This window comes from Narcine bancroftii, chromosome 7 (genome assembly GCF_036971445.1).
Source record: "Narcine bancroftii isolate sNarBan1 chromosome 7, sNarBan1.hap1, whole genome shotgun sequence".
NCBI classification, from domain to species: Eukaryota; Metazoa; Chordata; class Chondrichthyes; order Torpediniformes; family Narcinidae; genus Narcine; species Narcine bancroftii.
Genome location: NC_091475.1, coordinates 71715296 through 71736509, shown reverse-complemented (window position 1 = coordinate 71736509; position 21214 = coordinate 71715296). Strand labels below are relative to the sequence as shown.

The window sequence follows — 21214 nt, the reverse complement described above, 5'->3', positions numbered from 1 at the left end:
GAAGGGGAGGAGTACAGACAAAAGGTATAAATTAAATGAGGATAGGGTAGCAGAACAGGAGAAAGGAAAGGTGAGAAGTAATAGGAGGAGGTGTTTGGCTATGTGAATGTAGAGCTGGGGAAAGGAGGCAAAGGGAAAAGAGAGCTAGGGGAAAGGAGCAATAGGCATAGATGGAGGCGGTGGGGGGAGGGGGGACAGGGTGGTGGTAACTGAAACAGAAGTTGATCTTCATGCCATCCAGTTGAGAGTACCCAGATGGAAGATAAGGTGCTGTTTCTCTAATTGCTGGAGGAATTTGGGTCTCAGAGCATCCATAGGAGGTAAACGTGTTACTGATATCTCTGGCTTCAGCCCTTATTCAAGGTATGATCTCTATTTAAAAAGGCTGGGGAAAGGGAAGAATGGGAGGGGGAAGGAGTACAAATCAGCAGTCAAAAGGTGTTAACTGAATGTGATGAGAGGACAGTAGAGAGGAAATTTGAAAATTGATGGGAGAGGGGGCATTGGCTCCATGAAATGAGGCAGAGACAGCTTGAAGAAAGGATAGATGGGGGGAGGGGGCTATGGAAACCAGGGAAATCAATATTTATGCCATCTGGATGGAGGGTGCTCAAACAGAATATGAATGCGTTGTTCCTCTTATTTGTAGGAGGTCTCAGTCAGGATTGCATGAGACCATGGACAAACATGTCAGTAAGGGAATGGGGTGGGGAATTGAAATGAGAGATCTTCACAATTGTGGTGGACAGAACCAAGAGGCTCAATGAAGTGATATCCCAGTCTGTGTACAATCTCTGAGGTAGAGGAGACCACAATGGGAGCACTGGATGCAGTAGATGACTTCCTGCAGATTTGCTTGGAAGGACTGTTTGGGACTTGAAAGGTGGTGAGGAAGTGGTTTACCATTTCTTGCAGTCACAGGAGTAGTTACCAAGGGGGTGATTGATGTGGAAGGAGAGGTGGACCAGAGAGACATGGAGAGTGCATTCCCTGTGGCATGTGGGAGGGGAAGATGTGTCTGGTAGTGAGATCATGTAGTAGGTGACGGAAAGGGCAGACGATGGTGTGTTAGATGCACAAGCTGGTGGGGTAGTAGGTGAGGACATGAGGAATCTGTCCTTGTTGTGCCCTGGCCCCCTCCATGCCCATGTACATGTGCAGGTAATGGAGGATGTGGGTGAGGGCCAAGTTGATGGTAGTAGAGGGAATGGGGTCATCTTGGATGGAAGACTGTACTGGGTGCAGATGTGATGGATAAAAAAATAATTTTTTTGAATCCTTGCAGGAAACAATGTGAAGTGGTGTAGTAGAGGTCATTGAGTTGGTGGGTTTGTAGAAGTTGTAGACAGTTGTCTACCAAGATGGAGCCAGAGAGATCGTGAAAGGGGAGAGAGAGTATTGCTCGAGATAGACCAAGGTTATTAGAGGTCAGGATGGAAGTTGGCAGCAAAGTAGATAAAAGCCCCTCTCATACAGTCAAAAAAACCAACTGTAAAGGCAGAGATTTTCTGCCCTTGCATTAGGAGACTTCCCTCCATGAATGCGTCCTGGCCAGCTCCAAGGCGCCGACTGCAATCCCTCTCGGTAAGGGTGTTACGAAGTCCAGTGGACCCCAGAAACCAGCAGCAATGGATATTCACCACAACACAGGGTTACTGAAACAAAAGTAGTTTTTAATTATAATTGAACAAGAAAACAGAATTAGACTTTAACTTATTACTTAACCTTCCTAACTACTTAATGCCCCCTCTAACACTAAGCGTAGGTGTGTGAAATGTACATTTGAGATTAGAAAGGTTCTTTGGATCACAAACCAATCTCACTGATTGCAGGCAATTCTTGTACTGTGCACAGAAGTTAGCATTAACAAAGTTCACCAGTCTTTGGTGCTTAACAAACAAATGGTGACCACTCAGGAGGGTTCTTGCTGGTTTTAAGAGAGAGATTCCTTTTCCAGGACATCCACAACTGATTCCTTCTCAATCAGTCTTGCTGACGAAACTTGCCCCCTTCAGGATTTTCCAGATGATCCTCTTTCTTTCCGGTCACCTTTCAGACTGCCAATCTCCTTCTTTGACTAGGCAGCCTTCCAAAGTTTGCCAGCTTGTCCCTCTGGAACTGATTTCTTGTCTCCTCTCTCTCTGTTTCATACCCTTCCTCTGCCTGCAAAATCACATGCTCTCCCAGGCAAGCTGCTGTTGATACTTTGTTGCCTCCTGCAAAAACCATTCTGCAAATATTCTGTTTTAAAATGTGTTTGTGTGCAAGTAGCTCTAACAATTCCTCTCAAACCACCTCTAAATACTCTGTCACAAAGGGTCAGTGCTCTGCCACCCTGCATGAATATATTGGCACTGCAAGCGGCTGGCTACTAGCGGGCTGATGATGTCGCAATGATGTCATCAGCCCGCAATCCATCTCACTCACCCCCAACCCTCCATTACCCCCCAGGGCAGAGGCAGCCAGCAGGGTGGGGGATGTGATGTCATGGCAGGGGTGGTCGCCACTCCTGGCACCTCACCAGGCTGCTTTGCCCTTTAGGGCTGCTCATCGGCTTAACACATGTCAGAGCAAAGGCCATCTTCCCCACCCATAAATCCCCCATGCAGCAGGAACCATTCTGTAAAATGCACAGTGGTTCCAGCTGCGTGGGCGATTATGGGTAGGGAAGATAGCCATTGCTCTGCCGTGTATTTATGACTGGTGGTGCCACGGTAACAGTCGCCCTGCTTACATTGGCTCTGGATGATGCACCAAGGCACCGCACTGCATAAAAGTAGCATTGGAGCAGCCTTTTACGGCTGCTCTATGATTAGATGTTTAAAATTTTTATCTGCCTCTGCAGCCTGCCCCAAAGTAAAGGCCCATCATGAAAACACCTGGAGTCAACAAGCTCATCATGAGTGCATGAGAGCACGAATGGAATTGTCAGTAAAGCACAGGAGGAGTTGAGGACCCCTGCCTAATTCAACTTGTAGCATGGATTGTTCCACATAGCCAACAAAAAGGCAGGTGTAGCGAGAGACCATGTGGGTACCTATGACTACCCCTTTGCTTTGGGGAAATTGGGATGAGTCAAAATAGCAACACTCTCCCCTTTTTTGATATCCCTCTGTCTCCATCTCTGGAGACAAATTCTCGACAGACATTTTCTACAAATCCACTAACTCCCACAGCTACCTCGACTGCACCTCTTTGCACCCTGTTCTCTGAAAGGATTCCATTCCTTTCTCTCAATTCCTCTGTCTGTGTCTTTGTCACATCTCCTCCCAGGGCGAGGTCTTCCATGTGAGATCATTTGAGATGCTTCCATTCTTTTTAAAAAAAAATGTGGCTTAGCTTCTGCTACAATCAACTCTGCCCTCATCCTCATATCCTCCATTACATGGATCTACCCTGGCCTCCGGCCCCCACACAACAAGGACAGCATTCTCCTTTTGTCCTTACCTACCTCCCCATTGGCCTCTGCATCCAACATGTTATCATTCCTCTGCCATTTCTGCCACCTAGAATGTGATTTCCTCCGCCAGCTACATGGTGCTAACAGCGCCACAGACCCACACCAGAGCTGTATCTTTGAACAATACGCAAGAACTCTGATGATTCCACTGGCATCAGAGCCCCACTTGAGCAGTTGGGTGAAATCTTGCCCTTGCAGTTGTATCCTTGAGCAATACACGACAGCTCCGTTGATTCAAAATGGTGCTCACACTGCGTCAGACCCCCACTTGAGCATGGTGGATAAACATTTTTTTCAACTTTTTTCAAATTGTGATGTCATGTCCAAGCAGAATTTTTTTTCGGATATTCGAGAATTTCGTTAGATTGATTTCTAGATAATCTGAAACATATTGTACCTTGAATAAGGGCTAAAGCCTGAAACGTTAGTTATATACCTTTACCGTGTATAGATGCTGCAATATCTGCTGAATTCCTCCAACAATATTGTTTTTTTAATCTACTCCGAAGCATCTGCATGTTTTAGTAAGTACAGATATCCAAGGGCAGTCAGCATGGGTGTGTCTCGTCAAAGATTGAATTTTTGAAGAGGTAATAAAGATTAATGAGGGTAGTGGTAATCTGGTCAAAGGAGCACATGACATCTGAGGAAGACTCTGGTTGTTGGAAGTAAGGGCTAATATACTTATGTCTGGTTGTGTGTCTACATATTTTGCATCAGGGTCTGGAGAACATTTTTTCGTTGGGTTGTACTTGTGCAATCGGATGTTAATAAGGTTGACTGATAGACCAGAAGTGCTTTTGTCACAGACACCTTTCAGTGGGTTCAAGAAGACTGGGACATGGCTTCGTGATTTTTATGATGTATACAGTACAACTTAGTGGAGAACTGGTCATTTTTAAAAAAAGCTCAGTTGTAACAGCAAATCACTTGTAACAGTGTTTAAAACACAAGCAACCAGGGAAGGCTTTTTAAGCATTAAAATAATGTTTAATTCTCACCAAAAAAAATGCTGGCCACCATTGATCACCGACACCTCCCAACTGAGGCCCCCGTGCCCCTGCTGGTGCCCCCAGTCAGTTTGGCTCCAAAATAAAATTTTGGATAAGTGAGGTTTCCTGATTTCAGATATCTTCATTAATCCAAAATATTTAAAAATTTTCAGATAAATGAGTATTTTGGAGAATCCGATTTAGATTAATTGGAGTTATACTGAAATAATTATTTAATGCTAATATAGGGGACATAGTTAACAATTTCGATGATAAAAGACAAATTCTCAGTGTAGTTGAGGTTGAGAAGCAATGCTTTAACTGCGAAAAAATGTAAATATCTTGTCATTTGAGCAAAAGTAACAAATGGTATTTAATCTTGAGTGGCATGAGATGATGCATTTGATAAAGTCCTGTGGAAGATTAGAAGTTTTCAAGTGTATTTTCACAAGTGCACATGACAACAGCCATACATCATTATCATTCATAGTTGCAGAACAGGTAAATAAGGTGATGAGATGCTTTTATTTGCTGAAACATTGAAAGTAAGATTCTGGGATGGGGGTGGGGGTGGTCAAATTATGTTAGACCTGTTGCAATTCTAGTTAGGCTGCAACTTCACTGCTGGATACAAAGTTAACACCTCGCAGGAAATATTTTAACTGAGATGTTGTCCTTGACTGGAAATTATTACATTGAGGAAAAATTCAGTGAACTCGATTGAAAATGGACTATAAATATGAAGTCTCGTAGATTCTTATCTTTTTTGGTAGACAGGTCAATAAACATTTTTGGTGCTAAAGTAGATATTTTCTGAGATTGGACAGGGAATGGAACTTGCTGCTTCAAAGGGTAGAAGAGATGGAAAGCCATGGCATTTAAATGGCATCTGTAGGTCTCCTTTTGATTGGGTCAAGGTTTGGAGCTCTTTTCCAGCCAGCTTTTTCAGCTTCTTTCAGTGTTGTAAATCTTTCTTGATTCTCTCAGATGTGGAATAAAGATGAAGAAACAATGGCTTATGTGACATCTAATGCTGTAAGAGCTGAATTGGGAATAATTTTGCTTATCACAGAGAGAGATGAAGACAACACTTGGGTTTTCCATTTTTGTGTTTATCATCAGACTTTGCTTTTAGTTTGTTCTGCAGTTGGCCAGTTTTCATCAGGATGAATATTATTCTGTTTATTTGGTGCATAATAGCAGCATCATTGCAGTATAATATTTGGAATCCTTCCAGATGGTATTCAAGTCCAAAAAAACTTCATTGAAAGTCATTTTGACTTGGTATATTTAATTGTACTGTTGAAGATTTCATTTTGACTATTGTAAAGGTTTTATTTTCAATTTCAAACAAACAGTTTGTATTGCAGTAGGTTTAGTAACTTCTAATACTCCAGCCAGATGGCATTAACATCAACTTTTCCAGGTTTCTACTAACCTATTCTCTCTCTGCCCTTTGTCTTCTTTCTCTCCGTTTTCTACCCCCTTCTTTCTCTTCATGGAACTATCCCTCCTCCCCTTGCTTGCTGCTGTGCCCTCCCTTCTCCACCTATTATCTCTTGCCTTTGTGCCCTGCTCCTTCCCTCCCCCTTACCTTTTTGTTCAGGAGCCTGCTGACATTTTTTCATAGCATTTAATTGGTTATGTACTGTTGACCTGCTGAGTTTCTCCAGCATTTTGTTTTTACTTCAACCATGTTGTCTGCAGAATTACCTGTTTTACTTCAGTAAGTTCTATATTGAAAAAAAAAATGGAGTTCTATTTTAATATTGGATACTTTTTATTCCTTAGAGCGGGACTCAGGGAAGTCAAAGTATGATCTCGACAGGACAGAATCATCTGAAAGTGGATACACTCCCAATAGTGTGCCCAGCATTACATCTGGACATTTTCCTGTTCCTACTTTAAGTAGTGCAATCACAGTTATAGCACCAGCTCACCATGGCAACAGCACAACAGAAAGTTGGTCAGAGTTTCACGAGGATCAGATAGATCACAACTCATATGGGAGAGGGCCAATTCCAAAGAAACGTTGCAGAGACTATGATGGTAAGATTTTAAAATCACATGTGGCTTTGGCTGCAACTTGAAATGAGATATATAAAATAAAAACTGAAAATGCTGCATCATCTGTGGAAAGAGAAAAAAATTATGTTTTACAATGTGATCTGAGATTTGTTTTTTATTTCACATTTCCAGCACCTGCAGTTTTTTCAGATTTCAGTATTTTGCTTGAATTCAGATTTCAGTATTTTGCTTGAATTGCACTTCATTTAATCATAAAAATTAAAGCAAGGTTGGCTTTCAGTGGGGAAGGAATAGGAACAGTTGCTCCAGCCTATTGAGCCTGCTTCACCATTTAACAAGATCATTGGTTGATCTAGTTGCAGCTTCTGGTCCACCTTCCGAACTTTTCCCCAGAAGCATTAATTCTCATATTGTGCAGGTCTATCTCGTTCTTAAATATATTTAATGAGGCAGCCTCAACTGCGCCCTTGGGTAGAGAATTCCACCAATTCTGAGAAAAGAAGTTCCTCTTCATCTCTACCTTAAATGTGCTGTAATGTTTTGTGTTCTGAAGATACTCCTCTGAATCCTAAGGCTTTGTCCCATAATTCTGGTCTCATCTACCAGACAATTTTCCTTCCTTTATTTTATCTATCCCTTTCTGATTGTTGTGCTTTTATGGGATCCCTTGTTCTTCTGTATTCCGGTGAGCATAGTCACAGTTGACTTGATTTCTTCATCTCCACAATCAACCTGGTGAATCTCCTTCAAAGTCCTCAAAGTTCTGGTCTGAAGTAAAGAGATCAGAACTACACATAGTACTTTCCAGTACCCTATACAATTGCAGTGATCACTCCTGCTTTTAAATTCAGAACCTTGAGGAAAGAAGACCGACATCCCATTTGCTTTCTTGATCTCTTTGCTGCAGTCTAATAATTTGATCTAAGATGTATTCTTCCATTGACTTCACGTTTACCAACATTGCACGCCATCTACCAGACCCTTGACCATTCATTTAAACTAGATTGATCTGCAAGCTCTCTGTGCCTTCTGCACAATTTGCTTTTCCATTTAATTTCATGTCAGCAGTAACTTGAATATGTTACTATCCTCCAAATCATTTAATTAAACTTACTTTTGAAAAGCAGTACATAGTTAGTCCATGGGAACTTGATCATCCTGACAAAGGCATCAGCTCATTCCCTCCATATTACAATGTTTGTTTTTGAGTAAATGGATAAAGGGACTTTTTGCTCATCCCTTTAAAAGTCTTCTATTGTATGGCGATGCTGTTTCATAATGGATTGGCAAAAGCAGTGATATTTGATGTGTTGCAGATTTTGTAGGTGTCTTGTGCTACAATTTATTTATTTTTTTACAGAAAAGGGATTTTGTATGAGAGGTGACATGTGTCCATTTGACCATGGAAGTGATCCAGTCGTGGTGGAGGATGTAAATCTTCCAGGCATGCTTCCTTTTCCATCACAGCCCTCAGCAGTTGAGGGACCAAATCCTCCTGCCCTTCCTCCACCACCACCCATTCTGACTCCTCCTCCTGTTAATCTCAGACCTCCAGTACCTCTGCCAGGACCGTTACCACCGAGTCTGCCCCCTGTTGCAGGTAGGTTGTAAACTTTGTGCACATAACTTTGAAAAATGAGAGAATGAATTTGGGATGCCATTATTGTACATATAAGCTTTTACAAATATTTAAGAAAAATTGTAATTTGGTATTCTGTTGTAAAAGCACTGATTTACCACAGCTTAGAAACAAAGAGTACACTCACTTTTTTTTCTCTCAGCACATCATGAAGTTGACTTTTATTATTCACGAGACAACATAACCCCCCAAACACCATCCAGCTAAAGGCCTCTGACCTTTTCATTGGCTCACTGCCACACTCTCACTTTCCTCCTCCCAATGAAGGTAAGTATGTGACCGTGTCAGCGCCAAGCCATGCCATAAAGTGACTGATTGGAACTATCCCGCTACATAATGGGTCCCGAAACCAAACAGTTTACTCTGCCCTCATATGATAGTGCAAAACAGGTGATGCACGAACTGACTGGCAAGGGTGCAACTGGTCCTCTGACTTTGACTCCAACACAGAACATGGACCGTCGATACACGCTGGTTCAACCTGTTGATGGAACCGTGTCAGCTTTTCCATTCCTGTCGATCAGAAAAGTCTTTGGGTGGCGTCATAAGACCTGTAAAGGACCATCTTAAACGGCATGAAGTGCTTTGCGATCAGCATGATGCCTGAGGAAAGCATGAGTACTGCGTTGTAAATCATTCGGCACATACACCGCAGGTGATAACTGCCACGTAGGAGTAGGTTGGAGTAATCTCATGTTTTCCCAGATGATCAGCATAACTAGCTGAATCATTGAGTATCATTGTACTCGGATTCACAAACTCGCCTGGCAAAGTTAAACGCATTGCTATATACTAGCTGTGCTGTTGAACATCAAGATCTGCCTTAACAGCAGTACGCATGCCAAGGAGAATGCTAGGCAAACGTTCACTCCACGTTGATGCATCATCACCTTTTGTTAATGCTGCTTTCAACTGTCATTGGAAACACTCAATGAGGCTGTTGGCCTGCAGATGGTAAGCCATAGTGCGAATCTGGATAGTTCCCAGAAGATCAGTGAGAGTTCAGAACAACGCCGACTATAATCCAACAATTTATGAAAGCCCTACTGGCCGATTTTGCAGAGATGCCAGTGATAGATGGGAATAGCCTTCTTCCACCTGGTAGTGCAGTCTTCACACGTGAGCAGAGATGGTGGAAGCGGGCCTACCAAGTCTAGGTGCACGGGCTGAAAATGGGAATCAAGAATAACAAAATCCCCCATCTTGGATTTTTTGTGGCTGGAGACTTCAGAGTGTTGACGTGGCAAGCAGGTCCTTGCACATAATCCAACATCTTGAAGATGGAGACTGGAGGTGATACTGGATGAGATTGGGATTGGTGTGCTATGCACAAGCCATGACAGTGCATTATTAATAAAAAGTGTGGGGGGGGTGAAATCTTTGGTTTGATTTCCCCCCCCACCCCAGCTGCTCCTGTAAGGGGTTTATCCTCCTCACTATCCATTTTAAATTAGGTACTGTGAACTCATTGGGCCACTGCTTGTAATGACGCTGATCCACCAGTTTAAAACCAAATAAAGAATACACTCACTCGTTTCTATCAGCACACCATGAAGTCAACTTTCTTTTTATTATTCACTAGACACAACATTGCATTCAACTCCCCAAACCACCCAGCTAAACTCCTCTGACCTTCTCATTGGCTCACTGCCACATGGGTGATCCTGACACTCTCACTCTCGTACTCTCAATGAAGATAAGTAGATGACAGCGACACTGTCTCCCATCTACTGGTGCACTGCGGAAGATGGACATTTCTATCCCTTCAAACAGATTTCCTTTCCATTATCCTAATTCCTCATCAGTTTTTCACAATTGAATGTCCTTTGCCATCCAGGAACCAATGTCAAATGCTCCCTTCCAAGTTGACGTGCTCTTTCCATTTCGGTTTCCTTCTTATTTTACATCTGGTAGCAAACTGCAAGTGCATGTGATCTAATTGATGCTTTGTGATATTTCAACTTAATTTGCTGTGCCAGATAAAATTTTACTTCAAGTTCAAAATTATTTTTAAACAATCAAGGGTGACTCTTTCTGAATTCTGAACAAATAAATGGCAGTTTGTCTTTCAAACTTGACTCTGGTAAGATTAGTGTAGTGGGATTAAGGTCCATTGTCTTTTTTAAAATTTTTTATTTTTCACACGATGAACAAACATTTCCCTCTTTAATATACACAGTGTCATTTTCTCCCCTTTTCCCCCCATTGTTGATATCACAGTTCATAATTTAAACTAATGTCAGTGACAGAGTGCCTCACTGTCTTAAAAAGAACGTACTGTAGCGGCGGCTACACTGCTTCTGCAATAACACACACAACCAGACGGATTGAGCTCAGTGAGCAGACTAGTTTATTGCAGGCTGCTGGGCTGCACTTATACTCCTAGCCCGGACCTGGCTGAGAACCACGCAGGAGGGCGCTGACATCACCTGGGCGTGATGTGGTCCCCCAGCGCGGATTTCTGAGCCCCATGCTGGAAGGAAGGGAAATATCCGACGGCTCCATTTTGGCCGGCTGCCCCGCCGGGTGGCTTACAAGCAGGGCCAGTTTGCCTGCCTTGTGGTGAGCCGCCACAGTACATCTATTTTAACTGTTCACATTGAGATAATCGATCCCAAGCAAACTCTTGTAAATGGCCAATGTTTATCCATGAACAACATCATTAAAATTAGATTGTGTGGTTGTTTAATTCACTATTGTGTGAATATGCTATCTGAAATTTAGTAGTTGTGATTGAAAAGGTAGCAAGAGTGATAGCATTTGTTTGTGAACCTTTTTAAAAAAAAATGGAAGCTAAATTGTTGAGATTTTGATTGTGAAACTTATTGCATGTTAGGTTTTGCCTCTGGGTTTGCACACTTTTGTTTTTAAAATTTGTTTGCAATTTGTTCAAAAGTATAATTGGTTGGTATTTTTAATCAATTTACTTTTGATTAGTAGGTCCTCCACCACCGTTACCACCCTTGCAGCCACCAGGAATGGATGCACCCCCAAGCTCAATTACTAGTTCAGTACCTCCTGTTGTCACATCAGTGATTCATCACCAGCCTCCTGCAGTACAACCTCCTCCATATGCAACAGGTATAAAGATATCTACATTTTGTCTTTCAAACCAGCTGAATGAAGCAAGGATGGCTATATTGTTTGATTTGTTTTTTTCCCTTTCTCATTGTTGAAATGATGTCAATGAACTATGCAGTTTTGGGGTCATGTAATATAGATGAATGTCCCATAACTTGAAAAAGTTACTCATTTATAACCTAGACATGTATAAGTAACAATCTGAACAGATTAAAAATGCAGGATTGAGGAGCTGGGTTGAAATAATGTTTGGGATATACCCCAATTTCTCTCAGTTGGAGGAAGAGGCAAACCCAAAAACTCTGGTTGCTGAGAAGGAATTTTGGATGATAGAGAAGTATCAACAGATATTTATACAGAGAATGATGGGCAACAGTGGTTAAGTTGGGGCATCCACGTCATGGGTGTGGCACCAACCTTAAAAAACTACTTGGTCAAGTACATATGTGCAATTAACAGGTCCCTCCAAAGCTGCCAAATTTGATTTCATTGACATACTTGTAAAAACTGAGGATCGGGTAGGTGCCTCCAGGGATGCCTCACTAAATATGAGGATGGATTAATTATCTTGAACAAAGAAAATGAATGGGTATCTTCATATCTTATATGATCTATGGAATTGGGATATAATTTAATTTATTTTGATATGCAATACAACTCTGAATATCTGAAATCGGATTCTCCAAAATTCTCGGTTATCTGAAATTTTTTTGGAGCTGAACTGACTGGGTACATCGGGCTCCCAGCACTGGCAGCAGTGAACCTCGGGCTCTTATCACTGAGTTTCTATACCACACATTTCATGAACAGAACTGCATAGGTTCAGCCCTTTTGACCCACAATATTTGTGCTGAGCTCGATGCTCAAATTAGATTGGATCTCCAGAGCTTCCCATTGATGCACATTCCTCTATTCCTTGCATATCTTGAAGACTCTTGAATACTACTATTGTATCTTCGTCCACCACCATGTAAAAACTTCTCCTGCACATTATCTTTAAACTCTTTTCTGCCCTACCCCCTGCCATACCCTTTAGCTTGAATGCACATTCTCTAAAATATGACCTTTTTAAATCTGGGAAAAAGATTCTGACCTTCGACTCTATCATCATTTTATCAACAAAGTACAAATTTTTTTTCATGATAATGATACAGGTTGAATACCACGTATCCGAAGTTCCAAAAACTGAAAAGATCCAAAAACCAAACTTTTTATTAGCGCTAATGTGACATCACAAGTGGAAAAAGTTCAACACCTGACTTGAGGTGGGGCTCTGATGCTCTGTTGGCACCAATTTGATTACAATAACAGCAAAAATAAACAAAATCTTTGCTTCTCGCTGGGAAGATGCCAAACAGAACTGGGTCCAAGTCTTCAGGATCAGCTGTGGCTGGAGTCGGATGCGGTGCCGACCGCATCAAACAAGTTGCCTGAGGCTCCTGGACAGGAGTGGGAACCGTAGTTGTGAACTGGCGATGTGGGTGGGGAGGTGTTGGGGACTGGTGGTGGCAGAAGACAAGTGTTTTGTTGGTACATATTAAACATTATTTCCTGTGAATTTTCCACTTGTGGCGTCATGTCGTTTGTTGTTTAACTGCTGATGCAAGTATTCTGCTGATGCTACTGTGCTATTTTGGGGTTTTTTCAGTTTTGTTCCAAAAACCGAACAGCATTAGGTCGCAAGGGTTTTGGATATGGGGTATTGTATTTGCACATACTATTTTTTTTAAAAGCAGTTCAATAACCCAGCATAATAAAGGTTGATTCTGTGTTCATAACATTTTTTTGTTTCTTATTGCAGAAACCTATGAAACTGATGGCTATAATCCTGAGGCACCAAGTATGACCAATACTTCAAGACCGATTTACAGACATAGAGTGCACAGCCAAAGACCTAATTTAATAGGGCTTACATCGGGTGATATGGATTTACCACCACGAGGTACAGTACAGCCACATTTATTGCAGTAAGCAGAAATACAAGACATAACCCTTATTAGTTTCCTTCTACAGGGTGAACAAAGGAAAGATTTTTGTATATCTTTCATGCATGACAATAAGTGGAACCTTGAATCTAATTAAATACATCTTAGTTGATTGAGTTTTATACATTAATCATGATACGTTAGGATACGATGCATTTGCACAAATTAATGGTTAGGCTACAGGTATAAATACTGCAAACAATGTTGGACACAGTGGAAAGGCCAGGAATCAAAATTTGAGTATTCAGTATAGATTCACAGGATGATAACAGTGTTGTACTAATTTTGAGATTTCAGAAAAACTAATTTAAAACTGGCTCTGGAGTTTTTAAAATTATGATGGGGTGAATACAGAAACTATTTTTCTGTTTTAGACAATGTTTAAAACAATAAACTATTCAAATGTCATGTTTTCATCAATTAACCTCAAAATAAATTGTACCTTGAAACTTGATCTGTGACTCTTAATATAAATGATTGCATTGACATCATAGCTTTGAATTGACCTCAACTTCCAAGTGTGGACACTTCACGGTTCCTTCATTGTCATGGACATAACGTTGGTTGCCTGCAAAGACATACACAAAATTACCACTAGTCTAGTGTCACTTCTGAACATGACTGATGCCATTGCCTCCTGCTTCCCTTACTGTTCCAGCAATGCGCCAGAACTCCAAGCATCCAAGTCATTCACCACATCCCCTGGTTATGAATACCTGATGCGATAAGAAAGTTTGTCAATGCCTGAGGCTCTTAAAGAGCTCCGCTTGCCATTGGTATCATTACAAATTCCAGACCTGATACCTTGTTTCCATGAGCCAGTCTCCAGCTCCTGACTTGATACAAGGCCTTCAACTACAAAGTCCTATGCTGGTCTGCTACTATGATCGTATACTGTTTATAGCCCTTTTCCCAAGCTTCTCCCTCTCAGCCATTGGAGGTTGTTTTACCACTTTGGTAATCAGTATTACTCCATTGTCCCCAAATGAAAGTTTCCTTCTTAAGCACATTTTCTGTCACTTGACCTTTGGAAATCGCTAGTTTTTGTGTGGCTTATCACTAAGTTGTGCTTTTGTGCCCTCCCCTTCTTCCTAAAACTTTATTCACCTTATTTGACCCCTTTCCCCTTCTTTCTGGAACTTTATTACCTTATTCAACCCCCTTTTAAATCCTGGAGGATCATCTGACTTTTCCACCTCTTTATCCAAGCTCATTTCCTTCCATAACTTCTGTACTGAGTAATTGCTAGTTCTTGGGAACAAAAATTGCTGCCTCATCTTGAATTTTTCATGAATTAGTTGCATTATGTAAAGCACTTTTGCTAAATATATATTGCTTTAAATTAGTTTTATCCCATTTGTTCATGTTACAGCTGTCAATATAACTGTAAAAACAGAAAAACCTGCCACCAATAACAACATGAGAATAGTGGTGGATTCGGAGTCCAGGAAACGTACAATAGGCGCTGAAGGAGTGCCTGCCAAGAAATCCTGGTTTGACAAGTATGTTTAATTTCTCTTCCCCCCCCCCCCCCCCATTTCATATTGTCATTCTTGTTAATTTTCTTTTGCATTGCAAATGAATTTTGCAGTCTTAATCCAGAGGTTCAAACTTGTTCACCATTAAATTATGTTGAGGAGTATTAACTTTGAATTTTCTGCCATAAGAAAAAGCTGGATCAAATATTGTAGGTTTCAACGTAAAAAAGTACGCTTTTTGTTAATGGGCATCACTTTCTTGAGTTGATTTTCACACTCAGTATATAAAGTAGTTGCTAAATATTTAGGTTCTTAAATAAATCATTATTGAAGACATCAGGAAGAGTTTTTCTTGTTAATATTCACTACTAAAATGTCTTCGTCCCCAGCTGAAGTTCAATCTTGTTAGATTTCAAGTAATTTAAATAAAAGAACATGACTTTGAGGTTCACATTTCATTAAAAAGGAACTCAGCACTTTTTATGCTCATTTGAGATCATGAGCTTACTACTTTATACAAGTTGAATCATCTCGTCTTATTTCCTGCATCTACATTTATCTTTGGTCACATTGAGTTATAATGGTGAATAGCAGTAAAGATTCAAGACTGAATGTTATCCATTGAGTTCTGTGCATGAGGAATTGTGTATGTAGGGTTGGACTGAGGATGGGACCACAGGTTTCTGTTGTAATGTGAAAAGATTTTCAGTTTGAAAAGCGATTCATAACCAAAGGAAGATTGAAACTGGTAATCTAGTGGGTTGGGAGGGGGCAATGGGTCTGTTGGACAAAGCTTAAATGATATTGGCAGGGCAATAGAATAGGAGCCTCACAAGGGATTCAGGAGGGATGAAAGGTTGGAAATGGAAGTTAGAAAACTAAATTGACAAAGGAAATATATAAATGGGATCAAAATTATTAAAAAGGAGATTAAAGGTACAATATCTGAAGACATTCAGCATTTGCAACAAGCTGAATTTAACAGCTCAAATAGAAATGAAGGGATGTTACTCTCATGGACAAGTAGCTGCAGCAGACTCAGGAAATTAAATATATTGTGACAGTTCTCACAGGACACAAAAATAGTAAAACATCAGAAAAGGTAGAGAGAATCAATGGATGTAATTTTAAAAAAATCCCTAAAGGAATTAGTACCTCAGAAGATGGTTAGATTGAAGGACCACTGAATCAAGTACATTGGGTATGGATTTATTTAAAAAAATGGTTGATTTAAATAAATCTTGTGGCTTTGTGATAAATAGATGCTCGTTTAGATTCTTGATATTTTGATTAAAATCCACACATGAGACTGCTCAATGTACAACTGATAATATAATGGTTAAGATTCCTTCTTTCTCATCCTCTTCCTCCTCTTTCCCCTTCCCCCCCCCCCCATTCCCTCATTTTTAGTTCCATCTGGTCTCTACCATGATTCTCACCTTAATAAGTTCAAGTTTATTATCTGACTATATACACAACTCGACAAAACTGCTTTTCTCTGGATTACAGAGCACAAGCTTACACTCACAATAATAACAAATCAGATTTCAACACAGGGCCCTTTGTCTTCAAATCACCCACTCAGCCCTGTATTATTCTTTTTTCTTTTTTAAAGTTTTCAATCAACATGGAGTTACAAAACAAACAAAATCAAAGGAACATTACAGATTTACATACAATAAAATATCAAAATCAAACTACACGTTGATGTACAAAAAAGGAGGAATCAACACGTTATCACGATGATCAAATTCTGCTCTATTGTTTATAAATTACACACCTTGATCCTTTCAAAAAAAAGTAGAAAATTGGGTTAAAAAAAGACAAAGACCCCACTTCCCCAAAGGAAAAGGAAACAAAAGGTAGTTCTCCCACATGATGTGACCTGTTTTCCAAAAGCATTAATTCCATACAGATGAAACATTATTTGATTCATCCAGAGCTTACATCCTCCCTTAAGGGATAAATGTCTTGACATAGACATCACTAGGGATACTGGAGATAGTGGCATTGGACACGGGAGTGGGGGGGGATCATCAAAGGTTAAGCCCCATATAATCTTAAATATGGGTTTCTTATTCTTAAAAATATGTTGTATCAATTTCTGAGCTTGTAAGTAATCTCCAGGCGAACACAACTATGCATTTCTGACTTCCAGCAGGTTAAATTCTGTTGGGAATTAAATTTCTAAATAATCGCAATGCATTTCCTGACAACAGCTAAATCGAGTTTAAGAAATTTCAATTGATATTTTGACAGCCTCATTTTAGGTCTTGAATCTTCTCATTTCCTCAATAAAAACAATTCTGGCACTTGCGGGTACCGAATTCTGGTCATTTGTTCCAGGAGATTCCCCAAATCTTCCCAGAAGGATCTCACCTTAGGGCATGACCAAGTTGTATGCAAAGAGGTTCCTATATCTTGACTGCATCGAAAACATAAATTGGATAATTCAGGTTTGAATTTATTTAATTTTTGCAGAGTAAGGTAAAGCTGATCCAAAAATTATATCACACCATCCTATACCTTACATTAATTGTATTGCTCCTGCTGTCCCAGCGTAGGTCAGACCAGCATAATGGATCAATTTCTATCCCCAAATCTTATACCCATCTCTCTTTTGACTTAACCCAGCCCTTGTTTAGGGACTTTCTCCTGAAGTAAAAAAAAATACGTTTTGAGATAAATTTCTTTGTGATCCCCTTTCAAACCAGAGTCTCTATTTCAGTTCATTGTGGTAATGCCAGTGCTGGACTAACTATCTCTCTTAAATATGATCTTAACTGAAGATAGCAGAAAAAGGATGTAGTTAAAACTCCCAAATTTATTCCTGATTTGTTCAAATGTTATAAATAGTCCCTGCTAAAAACAAGCTTTGATAAATTTGATCCCACTCTGAGACCAAGTTTCTAGAATTTTATTATCATCTGTTTACAGAATTAATTTATTCTGAGCTCGGGGTGTTTTGTTGAGAGGCCTCCCTTAACACTTAACATTGAGTTTATTCCAAATTGTAAAAAGTTTTAGTAAGGGGGCTTTCTTAGGACCTGATAGTAATTTAGAATTCCATTTATTTATAAAATTTTCTTCTATCTTCTCACTAACCTTGTTCAGTTCCAGTTTTACGCAAGACTTGTCTCCTTCATCAAAGAGGGAGGTGACAAACTTCATTTGGGTTAGCTCTGTTCTTCTTCCACCTGACTTAAAAAAAATTTTTTACTGCCTCTCTCCCACTTTAATTGGCATCTGACAAGCCTCTGCCTCTTTCTGTCTCTCTGTCTGTCATGTTTCGGCTCTCCCTGTTGCATCAATCCCATGAGGGGCTAAAATCCCACCATTCCAACCCTGCCCCCTTACTTTGGCTTCTGTGCTGCAAATCTTCAGTCTTGATAGAGTTATGGATCAAAACATCCACCATCCTTTTTCTTCCACTGATGCTGCTTCACCTGCTGAGTTAACCCCAAAAATTCTAATGAGCTTCTGAATGATTGATGGACTAAAGAAAAGAGCTAAAATAGATCAAGAGGCTCCTCGTGTTTCCCCTGCTATTCAATATAATTCCAGAGATTCATCACCTTCTGTAAGAAATATTTCCCATGCATCTCAATTTTAAATGTTTTTTTTCCTTAATCTGGTGACAATCTCCCCTTGTTTAAAATATTTCATAGTTTCATTAATTTACTGCTCATTCTTTGAATCACAAAGAACATAGATTTCATTTCTTTAGTTGCTCATGATAGGGCAGTCTTCTTGTGTCAAAGATGGGCCAAGTGAATTTCTCATGGACTCTTCTCATGCCAATATATTCTTTTATCAATAAGGGAAGTAAAACTGTATTTGTGGACCTCATCAGTATTCTGTACAACTGTAGCAATACTTGCCTGTTTCTAAACTCAAACTCGGCTGTTGTGAAGGCCAACCTATTAATTGCTACACTTGCCTGCTAACATTTTGCTACTTGTACACAATAACACATCAATGTTTCTGCACTTTGCTCAACTAGTCTTTTTCCCTTTTGGCTAATAGCCTACCTTTTAGATTGCTCTTTACAAAGTAGGCATCACACTCTTTCTCACATCAAGCTCCATTAGCTAAATCTTTGTACTGTCACTCTAATTTGTCTGTATCCATAAGATGAGTCCAAACCTCATCACAATGTGTCCTCTCTCCTGTAACAAAATGAGGAGAGATTGAATAGATTAATCCTTCATTCTCATTTTATTAGAAGAACAAATGATGTGAAATTAAAAGTTATTTCCAGACAGGATGCAGGAGGATATTTCTCTGTCCAAGGGTCTAAATCAGAGGGCAGGGCCTTAGATTAAAGAATAGTCTTCTCTAAAGAGCTGTAGGGGCTCAGTAATAAATTTCTAGATTGTGAATCAAGGGCTTTCAAGGCAGAAAAATGGTGCTGAGCTAGAAGACCTTGATAAATGACTAACCACAGTTGCAAGACAAAGATGGGCTACTGCTGTTTTTAATTTTTGTCTTGTGCATTTAAGCTTTCTACACTAACATGCAGCAAGGCCTTGACAATTTTGGCTTAATGTTGGTTGTTGGTGGCAAGCACCATTTGTGTTACACAGAGATGGGCACCATTGTTAGAAAATCTAGTTGCCTTCTCTTTGCATTCACTAGCTTTGCTAAACCCCAACATTCATCGCCTGAGGGTCATCATTGACCTTTTAACCAGACTAGTTGTAAAAGCTAACTCTGGGTTTTAAGCAACAAGGAAATATCTGAACCTCTGCCATTTGTGAAATACACTTTCCACTTGCCTGGTTGAGAAGTAGAACAATACTCAATAAATTTGATACCATCCAGAGCAAAGCAGCCTATTCATCACCTTGTGACAACTTCCTCTCCCACCTTCTTGAGAGCAGTAAGGAATAGACAATAAATGTTGGTCTGTCAAACAGTGGCAACGTCCTCAATAACAATCTGGATTTTTTTCATGGCCGTGATTGTTTTTCTATTGATAACTCTATGGTTCCCCACTGCCTCCAGGAGAAGGACAAATCCTCAAGGATGTTCACCCAGAGTTCATAAATTTTTCACTCACCAAGATTGACTGAAATGGATTTTCACCACTGATATGATACTGCTGCTAATCTAAAAGTTCATGCTGGCATTGCATCAATATCAGCATTGTATAATAGCCAAATATGTAAATAGTACAATAATCAAACACCTCAGAACACACGATGCTCACTCATATAACTAGAGGATGAGTTTGCCGTTATTTCCCTCCAAGTAATTTGATGTCTTAGAGGGGAAAATGTTGAGGGAAAACAGCAGCTGAACTCGTGATTTTGATATTGGAGGATTTTTAAAATTTAATTCTGGGTCAGCTATATTTCATAACCCAAGCCTCCTTAGAGATCTAAGTCAGTGCCACCATGAATCTATCTTTCTGTTTCTACACCAATTTATGAAGAAAAAATGTGTTCAAGAACATAAGATTTTGGAATTCTAATCCAAGATGGCAGCTTTAAAAGATTAAAATATCAAATTGCAATGTAGCTAATTCACAAAACATTGTATTTCACAATTAGTGAATCTTGTCAAAATTCAGTTTCTATTCTGTTAATTGAGAGTACACAGATTTACTTGCTATGACTACTTCAACAGGCCAAATTTCAACAAAGCAAATAACCAAGGATTTCAAAAGAAACCACAATATGGAATTGACAACACCAAATTGGAGCTTCGGAAGGTACCACAGGAATTAAATAATATCAGCAAACTCAATGAACACTTCAGCAAATTTGGAACAATCGTAAACCTGCAGGTGGGAATTCAGAAAAAATGTTGCAAAAAACTTCACAGTTCCTGTGAACTTGACCTGTTCCTAATTTCATCTGGAGTCTTTCCATATTTGATAGGTTGTTGAATTGTTGGAATGCTGGATGCTCTTGGAATTGGGAATGCAGTGTGAGGGATCTCAATTCTGACTTGCTCAAGTGGCTATCAAAACAAATGCTTGATGCCAAAATGGAGATGTTTTTTAAAAAAAAATGACTATAACAAATGACTAATTGAGTGTTGTTTAATAATTTTAGTCACTTTTAAAAAATTTGCTTTCAATGGCCTAATTTAGAAGGAATTCTCGAATGGTTATTTTTCACTTGTTGCTATAACTTTCTTTTGGCTTCAAATGTGAACTTTTTCCAGAAAATTTATTCCAAAGTATAGTCTGAACTATTTGGATATGATTAGTTATTGTTTCCTATCAACTTATTTACCACATAATACTGGTATGTAATTTTTGTCACAAAGAAACATTTTCCATGACCAGCAAAATGATTCTTGATCATCAAAAAAACTGATACCTATCTTGCACTTCATGTCTTTGACATGAATTTCAATTCATTAAGTATTTTTAAGATACCCTTTCAGAAGAGAGTAGACAGTGGAGCGTCACAAGTCTGGTTTCCATTGCTGTTACAGTTGAAAGGAACTTAAAGCCCGTTTTAAAATAGGTGCTCATAACGTTGGAAGTTCTGATTCAGTTAGTAGTAATGTACATTTTAAAAACAAAAATTGCCCAC

General features: G+C 39.7%; 1 protein-coding gene across 6 annotated transcripts in view; it reads left to right on the top strand.

Annotated features, from left to right (window-relative positions):
* The window catches only part of rbm26 (RNA binding motif protein 26), a 116370-nt gene that overhangs the window by 39615 nt on the left and 55541 nt on the right, over positions 1-21214 (top strand). For 5 of the 6 annotated variants that reach the window (XM_069890324.1, XM_069890325.1, XM_069890320.1 and 2 more), the window contains 6 exons: positions 6244-6501; positions 7841-8080; positions 11057-11200; positions 13002-13142; positions 14558-14687; positions 20295-20454. In XM_069890324.1, coding sequence (XP_069746425.1) covers positions 6244-6501; positions 7841-8080; positions 11057-11200; positions 13002-13142; positions 14558-14687; positions 20295-20454 — 1073 coding nt within the window. The remainder of the gene's footprint in view (positions 1-6243; positions 6502-7840; positions 8081-11056; positions 11201-13001; positions 13143-14557; positions 14688-20294; positions 20455-21214) is intronic. The other variant, XM_069890321.1, reaches the window with a different exon arrangement.